Source organism: Cydia fagiglandana, chromosome 4 (assembly GCF_963556715.1).
Source record: "Cydia fagiglandana chromosome 4, ilCydFagi1.1, whole genome shotgun sequence".
NCBI classification, from domain to species: Eukaryota; Metazoa; Arthropoda; class Insecta; order Lepidoptera; family Tortricidae; genus Cydia; species Cydia fagiglandana.
Window position 1 is genome coordinate 6119723 of NC_085935.1, and position 26251 is coordinate 6145973.

General features: G+C 36.2%; 1 protein-coding gene across 5 annotated transcripts in view; it reads right to left on the reverse strand.

Annotated features, from left to right (window-relative positions):
- Positions 1–184: 184 nt before the first annotated feature.
- LOC134663501 (sodium bicarbonate cotransporter 3) overlaps positions 185–26251 on the reverse strand; it is a 102429-nt gene continuing 76362 nt past the window's right edge. For 2 of the 5 annotated variants that reach the window (XM_063519876.1, XM_063519873.1), the window contains exons 3-14: positions 18184–18291; positions 11818–11871; positions 10852–11334; positions 10625–10735; positions 8938–10016; positions 8710–8862; positions 8425–8574; positions 7650–8315; positions 7333–7572; positions 6793–6992; positions 6495–6594; positions 185–5809 (exon numbers count right to left, since the gene is read on the reverse strand). In XM_063519876.1, coding sequence (XP_063375946.1) covers positions 5717–5809; positions 6495–6594; positions 6793–6992; positions 7333–7572; positions 7650–8315; positions 8425–8574; positions 8710–8862; positions 8938–10016; positions 10625–10735; positions 10852–11334; positions 11818–11871; positions 18184–18291 — 3437 coding nt within the window. In that variant the 3' untranslated portion in view covers positions 185–5716. Of the gene's footprint in view, positions 5810–6494; positions 6595–6792; positions 6993–7332; positions 7573–7649; positions 8316–8424; positions 8575–8709; positions 8863–8937; positions 10017–10371; positions 10447–10624; positions 10736–10851; positions 11335–11817; positions 11872–18183; positions 18292–26251 lie in introns of all 5 variants that reach the window. The other 3 variants (XM_063519874.1, XM_063519875.1, XM_063519877.1) reach the window with 3 other exon arrangements.

Here is a 26251-nt window from a genome sequence, read left to right on the forward strand (position 1 = left end):
AGTAAATAGATGAAACTTAATTTTAACTACTCCCCAACAGATGTCGGTGCCATTAGTTCGACTATTCGATAACAGATGTCGCTAAACGCTGCAGATATCATAACAAAATGTTTATTTTGTTTATGGGTTTTCATGTTCCTGATTTAGTTGATTTGAAATAGGTATTAAGTAAAATAAAGCAATATTATATTTATATAAACCCATTTATTCAACACTCGACATGATAATATCCAAAAATGCCATAACAAACTCGCAGGTACAAACAATTGATTTTCATTCATAACCTACTCAAATTAACAGTAAAAGGGCTAATTCCATTAGTTACCGTACAGTTTATATGGGTCTCTATTGTTTCCCAAATAGTTTTAAGTCATAATGTATTGTTTGTCCGAATTTTCGTTAGTTATAATTGGTTTTTCTCAGAAACGCGTAACTTTTCAGGATTGTCATAAAACAAACCTAACCTAACCTAACCTATCTATAGAATAACCTCAGGAAAATCCTGAAAAGTTAACGGTTTCAGTTTTATGACTAACGATAATATGTCAAACAATACATTATGACTTAAAACATTATGGGAAACAAAGGGACCCCAGTTTAGTTTATATACAGGGTGTGTCTGACCATGGAGTTTTAAATCCAGGGCTCGATATTACTCGCTAAACTGAGCTACTTTTATTATGGCACCAACCCCGAAATCCCGAATTTTTTTTACTTTTTCATACATTTAGGCTGATTAGATGTCGACGTTTTCTATGGAAAAGCCAAAAATTTTTCCCCGATTTTAGGGTTGGTCCCTTAGTAAAAGTAGCTCAGTTTAGCGAGTAAAATCAAGCCCTGAATTTAAAGCCCCATGGCTGACCATGTATAGGGTACTTATTTTAGGGAGTATGTAATGTCTTAGGGCCAGAGATAGCAAGATTTTTGGGCCACATTCCTTCAGTAGGACCTACTCGTACCCAATAGAAGCTGCGAATTTTAACCATGGCAAATTTTTAAATATATTATTTGAAATTTTACATGTGTTTCGGTGCTACTTCTGACGACAGAAGTAGCACCGAAACACATGCACGCATGAATACGAATTCTTCAGAGGTTTGAGAGGTTCCGTTTGTTTGAGGTTAAAAGTTGAGGGTAGTAACTATTGGAAAACACCCCTACAACTACGGTCACATGGTTACTAAAGGCTTTCAGGGTCTACATTATTAGGTACAGATGTACTTATAGTAATTGTTCATTGTAATAGTATATATGTAGGTGTACTATTTTAATGTTGCACAGTTGAAGCTAGCTTATGCGTGTTTTGTACTGCCTGGGGGCCTAGCCAATATGACAATCGTTGATAGGAAACGAGTCGAAATTTAAAAAATGTACGGAAATAGTCACGTGAATTTTCGTAGCACCTGGCATCCCGATACAGTTTTTCTTTTCGTTTGGCGTTTGTCGATGCACGGTTGTCATCTCGGCTAGCCTCCCTGCTGCTTCTTGGTTACTAGGTGCTTATTTTTTCCTCGACTTTACTAGTAACGATAGTTGTTCTGGTATTTCTCAACGTACATTAACATTTAACCAAATAAAAAAACCTAAATTACTAATTAAAACATTTACGGTTACGTTGACGCTCGCGACGAAAAATAATAGGTACTGCGAATTAAAAAGTTAAATTGTAACTAATTTAATATCTAATATCCACTTTGACAGTCTAAAGAGCAATTTTGATGTACAGCCTTCTGGTATTTACCTAATTCTACAGGGTGATTCAGGAGACATGAGCAGGACTAACACTGCGCATTTCGTAAATTATAAGCAACTGTTTCATATCAGTATTAGTGAGGTTAACGTTAATTTTCTAGTCGTGTTGAAAAAAAAAGTTATAAATTTATTTACGACATGCATGGTCACCCTAAAATTAGAATACTAAACTACCGATATTCTGTGTCAAATTGAATATCATCACTCTCATCACGATCTGGTTACTTTTGAAAAGTCGTATGTCACTCAAGTTTGACAGTTTATTTTCTTCGTAATCAAAATGCTGTCATTACGGGTAAAGAGGTTTTATGTTTATTAATTAGGTCTTGTAGGGTGACCATGATTGTTGAGAATTAAAAATGCCCTCACCAAAAAGTTACAAAATAGGAAAAAAGTGTTGTTGTTTCTCCTAAATACGACGGTGATCGATCAATTATCAGTTACTGAGTATGCAGGATTAATCCTGCTCACGTCTCATGAATCACCCTGTAGTATTATCATTCATCAAACAGAAAAAAAGTTAAAGATTTTTGGATTGCCTTTCTAGTTTACTTAACAATAGTTAGGTACCTACTGACATCTTTTAACCGTATTACTTGATTTAGTGTCCAAGGTTTCCAACTAGGTATATAGGATTAGGACTGGGACATTAGGTAGGTACTTAAAACAGTTAAAACTAATGGCACTATATACTACTTATATGTATATCAAAGTCTAAAAACGATAGTACAATTTTTGTCACACGATCATTTCCAAACTTTGTTACAGCGCCCTAGGTTACACAAATGTATACTTAAACGATAAATATACATACAAATCCTATAGTAAAAGAGTCAAAATTGTATCATACAGTTATACTAATGGTGTCTCTCTATTGGCACTTCGTACTGTGGATCTATGCGAGATGAAAGTAGTTGCCCTATGGACGAGGCTACATACCACATTCAATATCACAACATACCACATTCAGAGGGCCTACTGCGAACCACGTTCGACGTGTTGCCTCCCTGTCACACTAACGTACAAGTTTACAAGTACGATAGAGAGGCAACACATCGAACGTGGTTCGCGGTAGGCCCTCAGGTTTTGGTGAGGGGCAACGAACATTTAAACGTTAAAGAAATACCGAAGCAACCGCAAAAGAAAAAGTTATGTTTTAGTCTTTGGATAGTAAATTTCGTTTGTGCAAAACGTTTCGTTTGCTGCGATTCAGATTTGATTAAATTTCTCGCAACGGAATGCTTTAGGTAAGTTCTTAGAAATCTTTAGTCAGAATTATTTGTTTTGTTCGTATAAACTTATATTAAAAGCACCTTGGATACAAGTAGGTCTGCAGCGAAATTAGTTTTGATGAAATAACGTTGTTTTGTTTTTCAATTATGGGATACATGTTCCTTCCTTCCTTCGTATTTTACACGGAAACATACCAACGTGTCTTGCTATTTCAATCAGTCTCGGTACCTACAGAAAGTACTAAGGTTGACTGAAGTAGTATGACAAATACGAATGTTTCCGAGAAAATACGAAGAAAAAAATAATTATGCACTACATCTGTAATGCTATTTGGTGGCCCTATTGCATTAAAAAAAAACGCTGTCGCCCTGCCTGACACTGTTTGTATTAGTCTGCAATAGACTGAAAGGCCTATGATGATTGCGTTAAACTTCGTTTCTGCACAAACCTTTTTTGTTTAAGCCCCTAAAGGCGACTAACTGACCACATAAGACGCTGACATACACTGACGTAATTGTCTAATTGACAACTGACATAAAAAATAAATAACGCAACCAACGATGACTGACTAGGACAAATGTACCAAACGGGGTAAGTCATCGTTCAATTACTTATAAATTTCTGTTGGATTATTTTATCGCCACCAAATACCCGGTAACCAAGCCTGGATCATTACTCCAAATTCTAAAACGTCAGTATTACAAAGTTGAGATAATTCAGATCAAAATAAACAAAATGTAACTACTACACTATAGATCTATGTGAACTATTAGGTCTAGATTAAGAGAAGAAACTGTAACAATATTTGTATGACCGTTTGTTTCATATTTAAATAAATAAATAATAAATAAAATGTTTTCACGCAGAGGCATAAACTTATTATCCAGAGGCACTTTATAGTTCATAAGTTTCATAACAATCCGATACTTATTTAATTAGATGTATAACGCAAAGGCTTTCGTCATTAAGTAGGTATTCACTATAAATGCTTTAATTGTATTCGAAAACTTTGCTTCGTTAAAACTTCAACGCTTTTTAAATGTTCGTGCCACTATCCCAATATACTAATGAAACGAAAATAATATTCATTATTTCTTATCTTAACATTTTACGGTTAATTGCGAAACACAGTAATTATTATAGTTCGTTTTTTTAGCATTAGAAAGAACTTGCAAGAAGGTAAGCGATCTTGACATGTCTTTTAATTGAAAAACGCTCTTTAAAAATCAAAAACTATTACTTATGAAAGCAGAAGAATATAAATGATCGTATTAGATTCATAATTGTTACATATTTGCCGTAACTTATTTTTAAAATGTGTTTTTCAATTAAAAGACGCATCAATATTGTTTACCTTATTTCTAATGCTAAAAAAAACGAACTATAAGATAGGTATATGTATAGCTTTAGACGGAGATAACCATAGACACAGAAAGAATAAGATACGTACAAGGTGCGTTTCTAAAAAAATATTCTTACGGATACATCGAAATACGCCAAAAATACAATTAGCCATATATAGTTTATACGTTTTTATACTTACGTGTATGTACACTTAGGGTAAATAAAATATACATTTTTGTGCCAGTAATTTACCTTAGGAGGGCAGATTTTTTTTGTAATAGGATTTTACGACACTCAGACTTCGTTAACAAAATGTTGGTTATTTTTTGTTTACTGACGCATCCACAATTAACCGATTCGTTACGTGTTCCATTTTCGAAAACTTTGGGCTGTGGCGCGGAACAATAATTTCATGACACGGCAGCCATGCCATGCGCCATAGAATATGATGACACTCCTCCCGTGTCATGCGCCACACGTAAAAAACATCGATGACCCGGCAGGCGTGTCATCAGCAACGAATCGGTTATAGGGTCCCACAGATTACCAGTTCGCCGGACGATATCAGACTGTCAGTTAAACGCAAAAGGTGACAGTTCCAAACAACGTCAGGCTGATATCGTCCGGCGAACTTGTAATCTGTGCCCCTTAAGTTTAACTTCATTGTAGTCAAGTTAATATCAAGTGTATATGAGAACATTGATTGAAACGCAAAAGTACATAGAGGACGCGCTTATACATTATACAGTTACGATTAAACACATATGTAGTTTGTTACATTCAAACAACACGGATAAATCGCTATAAAACATATGGATATCGCTGAAAATTTATACATAAACTGCCCTATTTGGCATCGGCAAAACTTATTTCAACTTTCCGTACAAATAAAACATAGGTACTTAAATAAACGGCTGTAATCTCGGAGTAATTAACAATGGAGCCGCCATTAACAGACGTTCCCCTCTGTCGAAAATAGGCGGCCAATGGTCAACCACATGTCAACCATATGTATGGATTGACGTTTATCTGACATGACGTACCTATACATTTGATGTGCCCCTCCCCCGCAAAAAACGGCAGACTATTTTGTACCGAAAATTTTAGACATGGCGTCTCCATTGGTTATATCCTCTAAGGCTGTAATAGTCTGGAGTAACATGCAGACAGAGTATTCAGTAAAGGATCACATTTTATCCTAAACATTGACATTTTAAGGCACTATCTATACACGCACTACGCGATACAAAAATACTAGAATTCAAGAAAAGCTTTCATAGACACAACGTTCCCTCCGCCGTGTATAGATTGAGCCTAACACAGTATCTACAAAGAGAAATGGACTAAATGGTAAATGGCATAAAGTTTAAAATTGACTGATAAGAGGTTAGACCGAAGTTTCAGCTGACGTGCTGTTTTTCCTAGAATCACTTTTTTTTATTCCGCCACTCCAAGATTCCTTCCGCCTTACGATATCGCCCTGAAAACCGCCCAGAGGCCTCACAATTAACTCGTAAATCTAATCAGCTAAATCTAACATTAATAAAGATTATACAATGAAAGGTAAAAGTACCAAAATCTGGGCAAATATTTTTATAAATAGACACCAAAATCATGCAACAGATAAAATGAAATATAAAAGTGTAAAGGTGAAAGCGTAACATGAAAGAGGAAAAGATATGAACGATATGAACACAGAACACTCTAAAATAGTACTAGAAGAAATTGAAATTCTACTTACGTCATAAGTTTATCCGCGATTCTTCAATATTTACAAACTTTACCCTAGTTACTTAAACATTCAATATTTTCCTAGTAAAATTGAGTTTAATTCGTAAGAAAAACCACATTAAATATAGACCAATATGGATTTAAAACTCCAAAACAATATTTGACTAGATATTCTATTTTGTCTACATTTCTTACACAACAACGAAGTATAGTATAACAAGAACTTGCATGAGTAATTTTAAATCTACTAGAATAGGAATGTGCTCTACACATGCACGTATTTCACGAAAAATAATTCGCACCCTTCATTCCCTGGTCGAATGATCATTCGTGATTCGTGAACCGGGGTCCGTGCGCCATGCTATGCGTGTCCGAGTGCCCAAACAAGGCTAGCGTCATGCTCGGAGTTAGAATTTGGTGTCATTGACGCACACCTTTACTGGAGGATCGTCTTCTTCGACTTCGTCCATGGTTGATAACCGCCTGTCTATCTCCGATTGGAGATCTTTGGACATCAACTTTTTATGCTTATTGCTGGAATTGTTAAAGGTATAAGTCTAGTATGAAGTTACCCTGTTAAGTAGTTTATTAATTTTAAAGCTCAGGTTGGGGATAAATGTATGTTACGCGCAAGCGTCATTATGTACAAATATGTTCTATTTCTTGTATTGTAAACGTCTATTTTGAATTACAAATAGTAAGTAATGCTTTCTTAGATATTTAGGTACTTACTTTTTCTTCCCTGTTTTGGGCTTAATATCCTTAACACCATTTTTATTCTTCGTCTTATTATTAACGTCCTTCCAAATACCAGTCTTATTCACCTCCTCCGATATGTTAATCGACGTTAACGGTATATTCATGATATTACCATTTATGAGAGGAATTTGCAAATTTTCTTGATATGCCGGCGGATTACTCTTGCTCGGTTCCTACAAAGAAAAATTCAGAATATTGCGCACTCAAGATAAAAGTTTCAGCAATACAAAGATAAAGAGGGCTTACATAATCATATGATACGAATGCTACTTACTTTTTACAACGTTCGTAAAACTATATACGTGAGGTGTAAGATGAAAACTTGCAGTGGACAAGGAAAGTAAAATAATGGCAAAAATAAAATGCAAGAGTAACATAACACGCAATTTATTTATAAAACAGCGCACTGGTTCTACATGGCGGGATGACTAAATAAACGAATGGTTCGCCAAAAAGGTGAATATAGGTTTAGTTCCGTCGGCATAATTTTAATATTTTTGTGACCCATCCCACCTCATCTCCTAGCTCGCGTAACTCATCTTGGTTTCTCTTGGTCATTTCTGGCATGACGTCGTCCAGGATTTTCAGTTCGCGTCTGGTGAAAAGTAGGTCCAGACTCTTTCTGATGCCTATCATCACGACCAACATCAGTGGGAAGAGAATGGATGTTGAAGAGAAAGACTTTATCACCCAAAGACAGACGAGGCAAGTGAGTTGAATAGCGGTGAAGAGATGGACGCGTCGAATGGGCACCTGAAAGATATTGTTAATTGAGTACGACATTTCATTTATAAGACGGACTGAAATATTCATAGAAAATTAGTCCTTACTTGTCTCAAGAACATGTGATCCGGTTGATATTTCTGTGGCATGAACATTATTAAAATTCTGTCGAAGAACTGAAGTCCTTTCAACGATGCAACCCCCATGTACAGGAATACTCCAAATAGGACAGGCATTGGTATATGTCTCAAAACTGGGGTCAGCACGACAGATAGCCCAATAGTCAGGAATATGAGAATATGGGTAGCTCTTTGTTCTCTCACGCCTAAGAACTGTGGCTTCTCCCCTGGCGCGGCACATTCGGATTCAACTTTTAATGAATTCACGTGGTTTATGCTCAAAACTGTGGCAGCAACAAACCACGGCAGACCCATGATTGAACAAATCTGAATCAAGATAGCCAGTACAAACAAGTCTAGATGATAGCCGCATCCCTTCTTTAGTTTATTTTCTTTCCTGTTTACGATGACGGCCGTTATTTGCTGATCCATAAAGATTAGTATAGTGCCTAATAAAGCTGGTAATATTGCTACTAGTGCCGACCAGACAGGATTCCCATTAAATGGAGTTATCACCCAGTTTCTAGACGGGAGCGTCGGTTTGAACTCGGAAGGTACTTCGAGTTTAGGCGTCTTTACGCCTACTTTGTAGTCCAGGATCGACATAGACAGAATGGCTATAATCACGGAGAAGTCGCTTATAATTTGCCGTACCTACAAAAGTAAAGAATGTCACGTTTTGAAGTCTCAAGTGTATTGATTTTTTTAAAGGTGTTCCTGTATTTATAAAATTGTTTCATTAAATCTAAGATTTTGTATTTACCTTCGATGGAAAGAAGAGAGAGTTCTTAAAATCTTTCAGAATGATTGATATTGTAAAGGTGCCCAAGAACAAGATAATGGACATCAAGAAAACGTCTGGTACATAAACTTTTGTGTCGCATCCGCCGCCCGCCAAAGTTCCATTGTACAACTGAAAGAAGACAACTTGATAAAAGTGGGCCACTCTTACGGAAAGTCTTTAAGTGAACCGACGTGAGCATGTACTCAGAACTAATTATATTGAGTGGCCAAGAAGATCCTTATTAGAATTAAATAGAGCAACTACCTGGCATGAGTCTTTATCGACTGTTGTCCAATTAAAATTCTGAGGTACTGCGGAGTAATTGCTCGGCAAACAGTAGCATTCGTAGTTGAGAACCTCGTCGGGGCGTGTCTTTAAGGGGTATTTCTTACCGATGGAAATTACATTTTCTACAGCCTGAAATAAGAATAATGAATAAATTATCGTTATCACAAAACCATTTATCATTTTTCGTTTCTGTCTATATCGTACCTTGTAAATAAAAATAAACGCTATGAGTGTAGCGAAATTTTCTTCAGTAAACCTGGTGATGTAACAGACGAGTGCGCTGGCATCGATAGCCACTAATGTAATCAAGATTATCGCCGTCCAAGTGCCAATACAAAATCTGAAGGACATATAATCCCAATGGAGTTGCTTGCAAAATTCATACACAATAGTCTCAAATACCAACACAGGCCCTGTCGAACCCAATATTGTCAAAGGTTGACCTGAAAAGAACCCATACCCCATTCCACACACAAATCCAGAAACCAAGGATTCCATTGCAGCCATATTTTTTCCAGTCGCTTCTCCTAATAATCCTCCAAAAGTTATAATAGGCGATAAGCAAGCAAAGTAGAGAAAAATCCAAGAGGCAACGCATTGTATCGCCAGTGCGTCTTTAAAATCGGACCAGTACCAAGGCACTTTTCTTTTAAGATCATTGATTAGGCCTCCAAATAATCTCCCTGTCCTGGATAAACCTGATTCCTCCCTTTGTTTTTGTTCTTCTTCTTCTTCGTCCAATTCTTCTTTGGGATTGATTTCATTTGGACGTTTTCTGGGATCCTGGGATGGAATAGCTGCTGGAGGTTCAATACGAATAGTGGGATCCCACTCCCCGGGTGGCAATACTGTGACAGCATCTAGAAATTCATCTATACCAGCTAGTAAGTGGTCACGTTTCTTTGCTCGGTATGCAACTTCATGAAAAATTTCATCTGACATAAGAGTTGCCATTGCTCGGCCGATTTCATGAAAACTAGAATTGCTATTTGGTGGACCGAGTAGTACGAACATGAAACGTGTCGGGACGGGAACTTCAGTTAAATCACCCATAATTGTAGCTGATTTGAGTCTGACAAATGCTGATAAAGTTTTTTCTAGAAAGTCAACTTCTCCGACCAGTATGTTGGAAGCCTCGGCACCGGGTGGTATCTTGCGCATGAAATGCGTATTGCATTTATGGTTTATGTCACCATTCAATGGAAGGTCGCCGGAACTATGATTCCTAAGCATTGAAAGACTGCTTGGACTTTTTATCATCCCCTCTTCTTGTTGTGTTCCACCTGAAATATAGACAACAATTTACCAGAAGAATCTATTTTTGTTACATAATATATAAAGTCCATATATACATACTTTTGCTTAATCATACGTGCATAACAAATCAGTTGAAATCATATTTTTAAGCATTGTAGTATAAAAATGCTATGGATATGGATACTGTATTATTCTCAAATACAAAATCATGGCTGATGTTTCCACTAACATCGACGAACATCGACGAAATTATGTATAATAAGCAAAACAACACAATCACATTTGACAAGTAGCATAAATAACTGAAAATGGTAAACAAGGATTTATGAAAGAAGAAAAACAAGGCTTAGTAGAACAACGATTGTAAGGAGAAGCGGTTACCCGCGTTAGGGATGCCTAGAAAACGACTGAATTCTCCTTTGTGAGAGTGTCCATTTGACGAACTGCCTTCCTCGACTGTAATATAATACGAATGTTTTACTATAGTACATTAAAAAACGACTCCATCTAGCTTAAACGTTTAAAATACAATACATATGTACAATATACAGATAGCTTGAAGTGCGAGCGTGCCGGTCTTATAGCGTGATTTGTGTCGAGTTGTCGAGCGTTACCAGCTCTCACGCCGCCTGACCTGGCACTGCTAGGTAGGAGCCTCTTGCGTCAGCAGCCCGCAGCAGAGCGGTGTTGGGAGACGAGGTGGACCGACTACTCGAGCTGCGTCGAGACCCACCGTCCTGGAAATCTAGGGCACCGCCACATCCGTGTTAACCTTGCTAAGAATATACACTTGGACAGAAAAGTTTATAAAATAATTTAGAAAGATTGCAAAATAATAGAAACAATTAAAGTACAACTTACTTTTGCAAGACGAATGATTCTTCCCAATATCAGCCAGTGACCTGATTAGTGGCAATCGTGACATGTTATTGTGATTTCGTTTTTCATGCTGATGCCTATGTTTCCTTAACAGGGCGTCTTTAACCTTGTCTCTACTGTCGTAACCTAAGCACCCATCGACCACCATATGGTCTAAAACAGTGTCCGCGACCTGTTCCAAGCAGTTAGCCTCAATATCTAAAATCACGGAGCCGTTCAGAATTAAGCTTCGAAGTTCGAAGAGCGAATGGAGGGATAGAGTAGCGACGTGAGGTTTCGACCACCTGTTGCCACCTTCTTCTACATCTTCTTCGAATTTTATCCATCGGGCGGTCTCTTTCCATTCCAGTTCGTCTCCTTCTTTAACCAGCTCTTCCATTTCGGAGAAAAGTGGGTGTGATTCAAGAGTGGCATCGTCCACATCTTCTCCAAGAATAAACTGTACTCGTTGAGCCGGGGGTGTCACTGCGAAAAACAGAGGTGATTACAAAACGATAACATAATACTTCCAAGTTGCAAGGGTCACTAACACTTCCATCGAGATTGCAAAAAGTGGAAAAGTAAAACAAATACACAGTGATCACTACTGTTATGATCGAGGACATGCGATGTGATTTGACGACCCTACAATAATTAAAGATAGAATGAAAGGATAAAAGTATGTTTATTTTAGTGGAAGCGGCGCTAGCAGTCGCACAACCCTCCTAGTCTTCACATGAAAGATAAAGATGCCTTTTGATATACGGACGCCGGAGGACAATCTATTGAAACTACAGTGAAATAGCGTCTCGTAAAAGCGGCGATTTGTTGAAGATGACCTCCTTTTTGTCTCTCACTGTGCCCTAACAAACGACAGAGATAGTAAAGATGGATTCATGCTCGTAAGGTGAAAATGGTATATCGTAAAACTGAAATCAAAAGAAGAACCGTAAAGTCATAAGTTCTTACATGTTTCGCCATCTTCTGTGACGCTCAGTCGTCTGCCTCGAGGCAATATGGGCCCTACACAATTAATTATTTCACTAATATAATATGTACTATCATTTACATACATAGAAAACAATATTTTAATAGATCTTTACCTACAGTCTTAGAGGCTATCTTAACCTTAAGGGTTCCGCCTTGATTATGTGCAGCGAAATATATAGATACGCAGTGTCCCTTTCAATATGTATCAAACGGAGGTCAATGAATGAGGATCTTAAATGCTACCGGTTTGACCCTCATGTATGTTCAGCAATAAAGTAAATCGAGGATTACTCCGAAACCATTCATTTTTGCCGAGGTCCTCTATCACAGGCCATCGTTTGATCCATACAGAAAGCGACACATTTTATATTTGGCAACAGCACTAGAGTTAGACCTGTAACGATTTTGATAGCACACGCAGTGCAAGTGTTAATTTAAAAGTCAAGCTTCTGTGAAATTATGACGTATAAAAAAACACTTGCATTTCGTATGCTATCAAAATCGTTGCAAACTTTTCTTGGTCCAACTATATGAACGCCAACTTTCTACAAAAATTACACGCTTATTGTGGTGTTTTCAAATGTATTTATGATTATGATTATGATTATTGTAGACTTACGGGTAGGCGGAAGGTATTTATATTTATATTTTCTTGGTATTTTTAAAACAAATTTAAGCCATTAAGTACGAGTACTTTCCATAAAAATAGATTTCATAAATATTTCAATTTTCCCTAACATATGTTTGGATTGATAATTCCGCTAGCTAAAAATAAGACCCCATTATCTCCAAGGTCGTCTCCCGCGTGAAATTGCAATCCCACTTCAAAGCTAACAAAGCTACTTGTATCATGAACACGGAACTTGTTTATTCAAGGTCGCGTTTGCTTTTTGAGAATAACCCCCTTATTCATAAACATGATATTTATAAGATGTAATAATGTTTTTATTTTTATAAGATGTTATAAGATGTAATAATGTTTTGAAAAGATGTGTCCCGCCGAGTTTGTTGCCGGTCCCATATTGGGATACCCTCCTCCAATTGAGGGGGGATTTAAATCTTCTCGGGGCAGAGGTGTACGGTTGGAGCCGGTAAAGGTTTATTTGACGTTCATAAGCGCATTGTAATATGCCTACTTGAATAAACTATTTTTTATCTTTATCTTTATCTATTTACAGATGTAGTGCATGATTATTTTCCTTCTTATTTTCACGGAAACGTACGAGCGTGTCTTGCTATTTCAGTCAGTCTCGGTACATAAATAGATAGTTGCAGTTTAATGTATCAGATAAATAAATATAGTTACCTACTTTTTTTCAATTTGATGTAGGTACCTATTTTTCTTATTTTATATATCTGGTTAATTATTTTTTAACCGATTTCCAAATCTCAAAGAAGGAGGTTATCAATTCGGTTGTATGTTTTTTTTTATTTTTTTTTATTTTTTTTTATGTTTGTTACTCCATATCTCCGTCATTACTAGATCGATTTTGAAAATTATTTTTTTGATTGAATGTATATGCATACAGATTGGTCCCGTTTTTGTCAAAATCCAGTTCTGATGATGGGATCCATGAGGAATCGAGGGAACTCCTCAAATCTTAAAGGCATACATATTGTGATTTTTGGGTTTTTATCAACAAATCAAGCATATACACCCAAAAAAGTGACATTTGATGAAGTGGAACTGCTGATGATGATCAGAACGGAACTCTTTAACGACGCATAGTTCACGGTTGGCGATTTGTCCTCTTCGATGAATTTGATGAAAGTTCGTCTTGGGATGTAAATTTAATTTTAGGAACTTGAACTATTTGCAAAAAAAAAGGTATTAAATTAAAAAAAACATGAAAACTAATTCAAGCATTTTTGAAAATCATCCCCCAAGGTGGTGAGAAAGGGGTTGAAAGTTTGTATGGAGATCAGATATTTTGTGAGTGCGGAACTTGAGTCTTTGTATAAGGGCATAGGTACCTATTATGAGAATACAAGAAAAGTAATTTCAGCAACCAACATCAAAATCCACTTGACTTAAAACCTCATACAACTTGCTAAAAAAGAAAAGTACTTAATTTCAACATTGCTTGGATATGAAAATTATAGGTACTAAAGATGTAAAATGTTGAAGATAAGATTCCACGCGGACGAAGTCGCGGGCAACAGCTAGTCCCAAATATAATTTCAACAAACAGATAATACAAATTGCAAGAACTAATAGGAATTGCAAAAGTCAATTTGTTCCTATTAGTTAACTCTCCTTGTCCCCGGATTAAGTTTATTTTTGTAATTCTAAGTGTATTTTTGTTGTACTTTTCTCTCAGTGCACCACTTTTGCGCTTGTCATTTCATATATTTGTGTTCAGGGCATTACACTTAATGCATCGATACCATATTCACCCATATCTGAGACGACATGAGCGAAAATATAGTTCTACAAGACTTTTCGTGAACAGGCCGGCTCTCAAATACTGTTTACTATTACATACATACCTATGTATCTACATTAATTTATCTCAAGAGTACACCTATAAATAGCAAGCAAGGAAAATGTCGAATAAACTTTATCAAAGGGAACTGTGACAAATTATTTTATCAGACATCAAACATTCAGTTCAATTAAAGAAAATCCTAACCGTAACCGTAATTTACTTCAGGCCCGGTAAGTAATTAAATTGATTCGAAGAAATCTGATTGTGTGTGTCTTTGTTTATAACGAAGTATTCATGGTATTAATGCGTTAGTGGAAATTGCTGTTTTCAGAATCTTGTCTTAAATTATTTTTCGTAGACATATTTTTTAGGACTCTGTCTTTAACAAATCATATCTAGAAGGCCAATACGAAGTTAAATTCTGATGTCAAAATGCTGTAACGCCGCCGATCAAATTACATCATGAATATATAAGTTCGAATTAGCCCTAGGATTTGGATAAACTTTTGAAGTGCCATCATCGGAAATTTCCCGAAATTGCCAAATTTTCACATGGAAAAATTTCAGAAATTTCTCATATTTGTGTAAACAATAGAATTCCATTTCCAAAATGAAAGTTCCCTTTTTCCTGTGATTTTTTTTAAATATTTCCGAAAACATTTCAAACTTTTTGAAAACTTTCCGCAACCGACACATCTTTAAGCTAAACTAATTATTCGTGCAGACCTAAATCTGCTTCGTAGTATTTTTTAAGACTACGTAAAATGTAACTTTAAATTAGTAAATTACGATTTAGTTAAAATAACGCCATTAAAACTTTAAGTAGTCACAAAACAGTCAGACTTTATTTTTGCGTACCATATATTATATTATTATGTATTAGATAATTGGTTACTTAGGTACACACTCGTATATACACTGTGAATGTGATCTTCACAAGGAAAAATGTTGTTCTATCATGTTATATGTACATATTTAATTAAAGGCCTACGTTTTCTTTGAACTGTTAATATGAAAGATAAAAATAAATCCAGGGCCGCTGAAATGAGAATTATTGCGTAGTCATTTGTTTACAAGTGTCTTACATACAAAAGTGTAATCAAATATGATCAAATATATGTTTAAGGTGTCAAATGTGGTCTAATAATTATGCATATAGCACAGTTCTAGAGATACCTATACGATTTGCACTGAGCCAAGCAAACTTCAAGAACACCTATAGGTACCGTGCTACCGTGCGCGTTGGAGAGCCTGCCATCTTGTGGCCTGAATTGGAAACATTTGTACATAAACATTTGTACATGTACATTGCCAAAACAAGTGCTACCATCTACCGTTCTCGTCGGTACGTTTCCTTGAGCATTATAGGTTCTGCCATCTTGTGGGCTACATCGGAAGCATAAACGACACATTTACACATCGCGCTAAAAATTTGGCCCCTATGCTGCCCCCTATGGTTCATGCACTAGGCCTGGGCCTATTGGAAATTGAAATCAAACCAAGAACAGATGATTTTAGTTCGAATGCCGCTTCAATTCGTTCTCGTATCGGATTGATTGAGTCGGCGTTCCGGCTTCGGGAGAAACTTAATTGCTGTGTCGATCATGAAGGCAAACAGACGCCGCATCGTAAAGAGTTACAAAAAGAGCGAAGTCAGGACACATACAGAATAACTGACAGTTCGCAAACCTTATTGCAAAAGGCATAAGGTTCACCGATGGACAGTTAACGAGTGTTGCTATTTGCAGGTGCAATTAGACCTAATTTAGGGAAAAGGTGCAATCCACAAAGATCTTTCAATTGAATTAAACTTTTTTGCAAAACGAAGTCATTCATTTGGATAAGGTGCATTGGGTGACCTTGAATGCGAGGTAATTTTGAAAGAGACATATCTCTACATTCTCTACTAAACTATATTAGAAGCACTTTCTACTGTAGCAACACTATGTACTGTTGCTTACCTACGGTAAGTACTTATAATGTTTTAGTAGGCTTTGCAGTAGCGTAAAGTGTTGCTTATGAAGTTCGTACGTCCAATTGCAATTGCAAGCATTGCTCAATGCGATGGACCGACCAAGTAAAGGTTCTCACCGCGTCCCCCTTATTATAGGTCCACAGGGCCCCATCGTAACGCACTCATCGGACGCATCGCACGCAACGATATTCTTTGTATAGGAAGTCGCACAAGTGCGTCCACTGATCCGTTGCATGCCATGCGTCCGATGCGTGCGATGCGGCCCTGTGTCTATCTGTGCGTGGCAAGCATGGCAGGAACCAATAAAAAAAGGCCGCACAGCCACTTCAATGACCACGACTACTTTGACAAGAGTATACGACCAAGCCCCACCACCCCGGACCCGTGGACCCGGGTATGTCCTTAAACTACGTCCAGGACCACCGGTGGACGGGCAGCAGCGTCCCTCAAATTCGGTGTACTCGACTGCGATCGCCAACCCGCCTGCCAAGCGTGGCGATTATGGCATTCACCCCCCCAAACGGGGGAGGCCTATGTTCAGCAGTGGACGTCTTATGGCTGAGATGATGATACGACCAAGACTAAGATATTATATGCTCCATGTATTAGTGAAAGTGGTCTGTGAGGCAAAATCTGTGGAGCGAATACCTACGACTTCGAATTACCCTTTGCCCGTATTTCTAGATTCGGCTCGTTCAGAGGCAATGAACCATTCGGAAACAATACAAGGTCAAACGATATTGCAGGATTCTTATCATTAAAACAATAATATTTAGTTACTAATTTGCGAATTTGGCGATATGAAAATGTTACACCGGTAAAATTTAATGCAGGTTTTTATGAGCGAGGGGGTTTTATAGTTAAGAATTATGAAGTTTGTTTGTATTTAATTTTAGTTGTAATAATACTTTGGATTGTAATTTGTAAGTTTTATGTTATTAGTTTTAATTTTTAATTTAATTGTATATCGATTTTAATTTTAATGTACTATCAATGTATTTTTCTAATTTTGTTAGCGTTAAACTAAATAAATGGAAGATGAATATATAAGATTTAAAAAGACAATTAAATATAATATAACACCCAATACCACTAAAAGTACACAAACAAACTCGACATGTGTTTCGCTTCTATATGAACACTGATAGGTATTTATAATAAATATAACACAGGTGAGGTGAGAGGTAATATATACACTAGAGAGGTGGGTCAAGACATTTACTTCTTTTACTAGCGTAAGAAGTGAAACGTTAGCCATAAAGCCCATAAACTTTCGTTCGTTATAAAAGCAAAGCTCACTTAGCTACTAAGTATTTTACACTTATTCGCCCTATTAATAAAAAACATGGATTACTTATCAGTTAAGTATACTGTATACCGTACATTTTCCTAAATTATAAATAAAAAAATATTATTAAACATCATTTTCCTAAATTATTAATTATTTTTAGTAAACATATTTTTTTTTCAAAGTGCTGAAGTACCTATTAAATACAAAATGGTACTGATAATAGTTTGTTAAAGACATAATTAAAAAGAGATTCGCTAAGTTTTATGAATAAGGGGGTAAATTTGAAAATTACCAATTAGATTTTAGAGTTGCTCCCATAGTAAAGTTATTCATAAGAACCGCGTCCAATAAGGGTTGGAAAACACCATGAGGCTGATTCTGATTTAAGCATTTGACATGATTTTAATCTTGACGACCGCTCACGCTGCTTAGTGACAGACAAAGTAGGAAACATTACTGGCTACCATGGTATAATAATATACTCCGCCTGGTACTCTCTTCCCGTCTTTTCTAGGTCACGTGACTGACACAAGCCTACGTCATCATGCGACAGCGCTATATATAGCGGCCATGTTATTGTGACGTAGGCTTGTGTCACTCTGGGAAGAGAAGACCATGTTTTATTAGACTATGACTCGCTCGCTACATACCAGGTCGGTCGTCCTTCTCCCCGTCGCGATGGTGGTGTTTGTGTTTCCGATGCGAGTGTCTCCGGGCAGGCACGTGCACGCCAACGAACACCGTGTGCGCTCTGTGACCTGAAAGGAAGCTAATGGTAATGTTGGTATTGACAAAAAGAATAGATAGTATAGATGGGTCCTGTCATTGTAAATTTTGTAGTCACAGTAAATTTACTGCGATCTATCGACACACGACTATAACTCATAATGAAAACGTATAAAATTATCGAATAAATGTATATATATGGATAAATGATTTTATTATTTTTATATCATTTTGATCCAGGTTCATTCACTGATATCTATGTGTTAAAATTGTTAAATATGAAACGGTGTCGTCACGCCATCTAGCCGAGTATAGGCTAAAGGTGTGTGGGCCATCTATCCGAGAATGACTTTTTCTTGATTTCCGAGGCACGTTTTTTCCTTAGACTTTATTCATCTTATAGGTACGAAGTTACATATGTCTTTGGTATTGGTTACAAGACTACGAATTTATCAAAAACATCATATAAGGTTGTCAAGGAGATGGCAGAGGAGCGATTTTCATTAAACTCGCTCCGCCGAGAAGAGTTTAAATCTGATGATGATATACTGCCGTATTCGAACTTCAAGATGTTCACAAGAGACGACACGCACCAGATCCATTCTAGATACGTTTTAGTTTAGATATCAACTAGTTCTCTTTTGCAGCGCAATTCGGGCAACCATCACAAGAGATGACACGTACCAGATCATTCTAGATACGTTATAGTTTAAATATCAACTAGTTCTCTTTTGCAGCGCAATTCGGGCAACCAATGTCACTTTTACGTTAGATAGAGTCAGATATCTATTAGATGTGAATTGGATCTCTAAGTCATATCCTGTGGAAATCGTTCAATAATATCTCCAGAATCGCGCAAATGTCTAATTTGACAGATTAGGTCTTAAACATATCGTTATCGTATCGTGGTGATGTCTAAAAGATATCAAATAGATGTCTATTTCAAAATCCGAGTCGGGCCCATAGTTCTATTAAAGTCAGACGGGGTAGATGAGAATGGGAAAAGTGCGCAATTTAAAGTAAAGTAACTTGCACGTTTGACCGTATCTAACCTCAAACTATGAACTTAACTCTAAACATTTCAACGATCTTAAAACGTTTTATTGATTACAAACCACTTGACTCTAAATGTAGGTATCGAAACCCCAGACCTTTTTTATCGATTAGCTTACACCTCACGGTTACTTATAAGGTCTGGATGAAAGTCAGTTGCCATGAATGTCTAATTTACTCGTACCTACTTCTTTAATATTCAATTAAGACCATTTGGAAGGAATTTGTCGCCGTTTAAACCTGCTACATAAAAATACTTCCACACCTGTTTCAGGCAGGCTTAACGTTGACAGAAAGACGAAATCATGCTTAGATAGGTACTCGACTAATATTCACTTTCACCTAATACTTATTTCAACTGAATAATAGATCCTAAGTCATCCGTCTACGTGATAATAATAGGCATTCCTCCCGCATTCCCGATGTATTCCTCGAAAATTTCACAAAGGTTAAGGACTCATAACTCTGCAAAACCGTCTACGTAATTTCGCCTCCAGAAAATAATAACACTATTTCTATAGCAGACGAAAATAAGATGCAGAGTGGTTGCAGATGCGTCGCTCATACGATCCGGCATGGTAGACGTACCTAAATCATACCTACATCATGAAGTAAATGGATAAGTTGACCAAGATTGGAATTTAAAAATAGATATCGAGTCGGCACGTCCAACGGTATTAACTCGATCTATGTAGATACGGATCACTCTCGCATTGCAAAGCCGGTAGTCAACCCTAGAGCTCTTTAAGCCGTGCTCAAGGTCAAGACTACGTATCTTGGAACCTTGTCAACTTAAATCGGTATTAGGTTTCGAAATTCTAAGGACAAACTAAGACAGGTAACCTAATAATCTGGGTCTCTATTGTTTCCCAAATAGTTTTAAGTCATAATATATTGTTTGTCCGAATTTTCGTTAGTCATTATCGGTTTTTCTCTGAATTTTTTCAGGATTGTCATAAAACTAACCTAACCTTATCTATAGAATAACTTTATGAAAATCTTGAAAAGTTAACGGTTTCAGTTTTATGACTAACGATAATAATATGATATTATCACTTAAAACTTTATGAGAAACAAAGGGACCCCTAATAATCTATTTTATTATTTAAAAAAAAATTAAGACATTTAATCGTTTCCCTTACGTACCTACCTACCTACCTACTTATTGAAATATTCAATAATCCAGGGTCAATCAAACTTTTAAAGCAGAAATGATTTCCCACCGTGTATTTGCTGAAAACATTATCAACAAATATAGAAGAAAAACAATTTTCCGGGCCTTCACAGATTCAATTTAACACTTTAATAGACTGCATTATTAATATAAAATCTGTTTAGTCGCGCCAAGAATATGTAATGAGGCAATCATTAATGCCCACATTATGCATTCAGCGGCCGGGAAAATAGGAATATCGTGTCGATCTGCTGTAGCGAAACGAGGTTATGATGGCGCAGCAGGCAACGGAGCAACATCGGAAAATTATTTTTCACACCGCCTATTCGGAAAAGAGATTTTTCTTCCCTGCTAGGAGGGATCAAAGTAACACTTTTCTGTTCTAGCACACTATTTTTAATTTTTTTTGCACATAATTTTTTTAGCTTAAATAATCTGTTTAAGCATCAGATTGTGTCAACACTAAGATGTTTTATTTTCCTCATAGTTGATGTGAAAAGCAGTATGTGTCACACGGTATAAAAATTATTTCGTCTTGGGCGTTAACACTTGAATCCCTCATTACGCTCAGGAATCAATGTACGCCCTTGACAGAAATATATCATATTGATCCCTTGTAACACAAACTACTATTTACTGACATGTAGCACATATAGTCAGCATTAAAAGTAACGGGGCACACTACGCTTCAAAAGTAGATATCTAAGTAGCTATCTTCTAGCGGTGCCATAAATACTCGTATAGTACCTACCATAATTTGTATAGAAAAATGACTTCTAGACCTGTATTAGAACATTTTCCAATTCTGAGGCCTAAACAAAATCAGGCCATAATGGCAGCGTGGCTCACTCCGCGATTTCGTCGCTTTCTTACAGGTAGCTAAAAGTACATCCGTTCCGCCCCAATTTTGGGGAAAGCCATAAGCCGCGCGTGGCGCTGTCGCCACCTAGCGGCCATATCTGTGCTGATCGTAACAGACGCGTTTTGTTAGAGAGTGAGTCTTCTTTGCCTAGTACTATTATTTATTCTGTGATAATGGGTTAATAGGTTAACAAATATATCCTCTACCTAAAGGAGAATTACGAGTATTGAGTGACAAATACTTTAGGACGCGAGCTGAAGAGATATTATCTCGATTTGGAAAATAATTCCAGGATGGCAGTTCCATCAATTATAAACGTAGTACCGCCCACACAATAGACATATTTGAAACTTGGGGCAACCAAGCACAAATGAATAGACAATAGATTTAGGTATGAACAAATATTTCTGAGTATTTTTGTCTTCTCCAATATAGCAATGATGAATTTGACATTAATAAATTTCGTCTGATCCTTTATTCAATCTACTTTGTCCTAAAAATAGGCATTTGGGTCTATTGGGAAATGTTAATTTTATTGCTGATTTGCACGTAAATAGGTACGCTAAGTACACCTTTACGGCGGGATATAATCTAACAATTTACTATAGATTAGATGCAACACCTCTCAGTACCTTCAACACCTTAAAAATAGGTAGACATTTAGGATAAACATAGATTCTTCATCGAAATAAATAAATATTGTTGGGACAAGGACGTAGTTCCATGTAATTTCAGTCATTTTCAGTGGCAATAATTGAGTGGTTTAACCCAGTTTGTTAGAGATTACATGATAAAGCTAATCACTACACCTTATTATAAAACAAAGTCCCCGTGCCGCGTCTGTCTGTTTGTATGTTTGTTCGCGATAAACTCAAAAACTACTGAACGGATTTTTATGCGAATTTCACCTATCAATAGAGTGATTCTTGAGGAAGGTTTAGGCGTATAATTTGTTAACCCGCGCGAAGCCGGAGCGGGTCGCTAGTGCTATGTAAGAACCCATCAAAGTTCATGAAAAGCAGAAGTACGAAGATATTTTCTTTATTTAGTGAAGTAATTCTGTGGCCCTAGTGAAAAAGGGTACAAGTCTCACGCAGCTTAGGAGTAAAAGGGCATAGGTATTACTTGGAACTTATACCCATTTATAACTGCGCTGCCCGAGACTTATACCTTTTTTCACTAGGGACACAGAATTACAGCGTAAGTAAATACTGTGTTTCCAAGGGTAACGGCAATTTGATCTAAGGTTAACAGAGTGTAGGCTGAGGTTACGATAAAGGGCACTGACGTAGGTCTCTCCCGACCGTAAGCGTAATGTGGCAGCCAATTGGAAATTCGAGAAAGGCCTCTATTACGCGTATAATGAATGACATTACATCATTACATCAGGGAGAAACATTCCGCGGACTTTTGCTGACGAGACACTAGAACGCTAATTTTCATGTTGAAACCTTTTTGCAAATATAAGTAGATAAAAAAAATAAGGTTGCGTTTTAGTATTTTTTTAATTTGTATTTAATATGTATCTATTTCAATTTATAACCTTTAGGTAAAATTGCTGCAGGCGAACATTGCAAATGGAAGTCTTTGACCTACCTTGGACGTTTTTTTTTCTAGGGAAGAGACTCAAAACAAAAACCTACCGATATCGTTTATTCAGTAAATACAAGAATAATTAGATAGCGGTTGAGAGATTAAATAAGGCTCGTAGGCTGAGAGGTTCGGATAATTCGGGTAATGTGATAGTCAATCGAAATCTGGAAAGGGCAATTTTGAAATAATGAGACTGGTAGGTGGTGATTGTATTGTTACAATGTATTTATTTCTTGATATCGGCAAAAAATTGGTAGATTTTGGCTTTCAAAATATTTTGTTTCATTGTATTTTTATTTGTATAGTTTCGTAGTGCCTTGGTAGTATAATAATATGTAACAAGTATGTACTTGTATTAAATAAAAATAAAATAGCGCACAATTTTCTGCAAATTTATATAGTTTGGCCCAAAATTAAGTTGACAACATTTTTTACTGCGGTTAATTGTTGATAATTTTAATATTTTGTGAATCAAATCTGAAGGAAAATATTTTGAAGATAGGTAACACGATTTGTTGAAACACTACGAGTGTTTCAACAATATACGAGTGTTATAACAATATGTAAGAACCCATCAAAGTTCATGAAAAGCAGAAGTACGAAGATATTTTCTTTATTTAGTGAAGTAATTCTGTGGCCCTAGTGAAAAAGGGTACAAGTCTCACGCAGCTTAGGAGTAAAAGGGCATAGGTGTTACTTGGAACTTATACCCATTTATAACTGCGCTGCCCGAGACTTATACCTTTTTTCACTAGGGACACAGAATTACAGCGTAAGTAAATACTGTGTTTCCAAGGGTAACGGCAATTTGATCTAAGGTTAACAGAGTGTAGGCTGAGGTTACGATAAAGGGCACTGACGTAGGTCTCTCCCGACCGTAAGCGTAATGTGGCAGCCAATTGGAAATTCGAGAAAGGCCTCTATTACGCGTATAATGAATGACATTACATCATTACATCAGGGAGAAACATTCCGCGGACTTTTGCTGACGAGACACTAGAACGCTAATTTTCATGTTGAAACCTTTTTGCAAATATAAGTAGATAAAAAAAATAAGGTTGCGTTTTAGTATTTTTTTAATTTGTATTTAATATGTATCTATTTCAATTTATAACCTTTAGGTAAAATTGCTGCAGGCGAACATTGCAAATGGAAGTCTTTGACCTACCTTGGACGTTTTTTTTTCTAGGGAAGAGACTCAAAACAAAAACCTACCGATATCGTTTATTCAGTAAATACAAGAATAATTAGATAGCGGTTGAGAGATTAAATAAGGCTCGTAGGCTGAGAGGTTCGGATAATTCGGGTAATGTGATAGTCAATCGAAATCTGGAAAGGGCAATTTTGAAATAATGAGACTGGTAGGTGGTGATTGTATTGTTACAATGTATTTATTTCTTGATATCGGCAAAAAATTGGTAGATTTTGGCTTTCAAAATATTTTGTTTCATTGTATTTTTATTTGTGTGATGAATCAAAGTCCTTCGTACAATCAATTACTTTTATTTTACTCCAACTTCTTACTTCAACACTCTTTAACAATATTTAGTTAACAAGCCGTAACCTTCGTGCTACATGTTACTGGTTCAAGCGCCAAGCGAGAATGAGCCCTCCATCCCATGGTAAGTTACATTTTATACTTTTTCCTCATTAGAATTGGCGGGTAGGAGAGAAGGGTCATTTTCGCGACTACCCACAGATTAATTAACAAATATTCGGGTAAACACAAATCACATTTTTAATCACTACCCACTGAATGCCATAAGTTTAACATAACTCACGCAAAATAATTATAATTTATTCTTAAAATCTTATGAAATATCACATTTGTATAGTTTCGTAGTGCCTTGGTAGTATAATAATATGTAACAAGTATGTACTTGTATTAAATAAAAATAAAATAGCGCACAATTTTCTGCAAATTTATATAGTTTGGCCCAAAATTAAGTTGACAACATTTTTTACTGCGGTTAATTGTTGATAATTTTAATATTTTGTGAATCAAATCTGAAGGAAAATATTTTGAAGATAGGTAACACGATTTGTTGAAACACTCGTAAGTAAGATAAATAACAAAAAAAAAAAACCAAATCAGTAACATTTTTGTGTCTTAACTTATTTGCGGGTAATCGGTCATTATCATTAGATCTGTCTCTTAAAAATACATTAAGTATATAAATAGTTCGAAAGCTAGCTATCTTCCACCTATGGGTGGGCGTAGGAGTAGGTGTTTATATTGTGGGAGACACTTATAATATTGTTATTCCTTTGTTCCATACCAGTTTTACTTAGATTATTTTTTATTTTTATTATTTTTACTACTCGTTATTTTACTTAAAAGTAATTTTATTCAAAGAAATACTTTAGTTATTCTGTCTATAAATTATCCTTCATAAAACATAAAAAAACAAGAAAACGCTTTTGTATTTTTCCAAGCAAAATCGTTGGACCTTTGTGAATAACAGCAATAATACGTTTAAGTGGACCGATATTATTCAACATTTATTTAGAATACATTTTATTTTCTGTTGGTGGAATATATTGAGAAATGTTTTTTATTATACGTAACAAATAATCTTCACGCATAGCGTCGTGTTCTGTGCGTCGCCTGGCTTCAAATTCACGCACCTGACCAAAAGATTGGCTACGTCAGTCACCTGAGAGCGCACCAGCGACACTCAGCGGTAGAAAGCAGTCGCTGTGGCCGAAAACGGCTAGGGCTATTATAGTTCGTTTTTTTTAGCATTAGAAATTAGGTAAACAATCTTGGTGTGTCTTTTAATTGAAAAACACATTTTAAAAATAAGTTACGGCAAATATGTAACAATTATGAATCTAATACGATCATTTATATTCTTCTGCTTTCATAAGTAATAGTTTTTGAATTTTAAAAAGCGTTTTTCAATTAAAAGACATGTCAAGATCGCTTACCTTCTTTCAAGTTCTTTCTAATGCTAAAAAAACGAACTATAGATGATGATAATGAACAAATAATCCCAATAAAATAATTGTATCAATCCACAGCGCAGACTTCGGCATAGTTGCTACACACAAAAATAGTATCCATCTTAAACACTGACCTAACCACCTAACCTTACCTACCTAACATTAGCAGTTTTTTATAGGTAAGTTTCTTTTATTTTAGTATTAATTTTATGTCGTTTGCAGTTTTAGTTTATTTTAATCTATTTATTACTTTCATTTTGTTCAATAAACCTTTAGGTATCTACATTAGCAGTAGGTACCTTAAATTCTCTTAAGGTAAAAACAATGAAATTATATGTATAGCGGTAGACTCGTTTGTGTAATT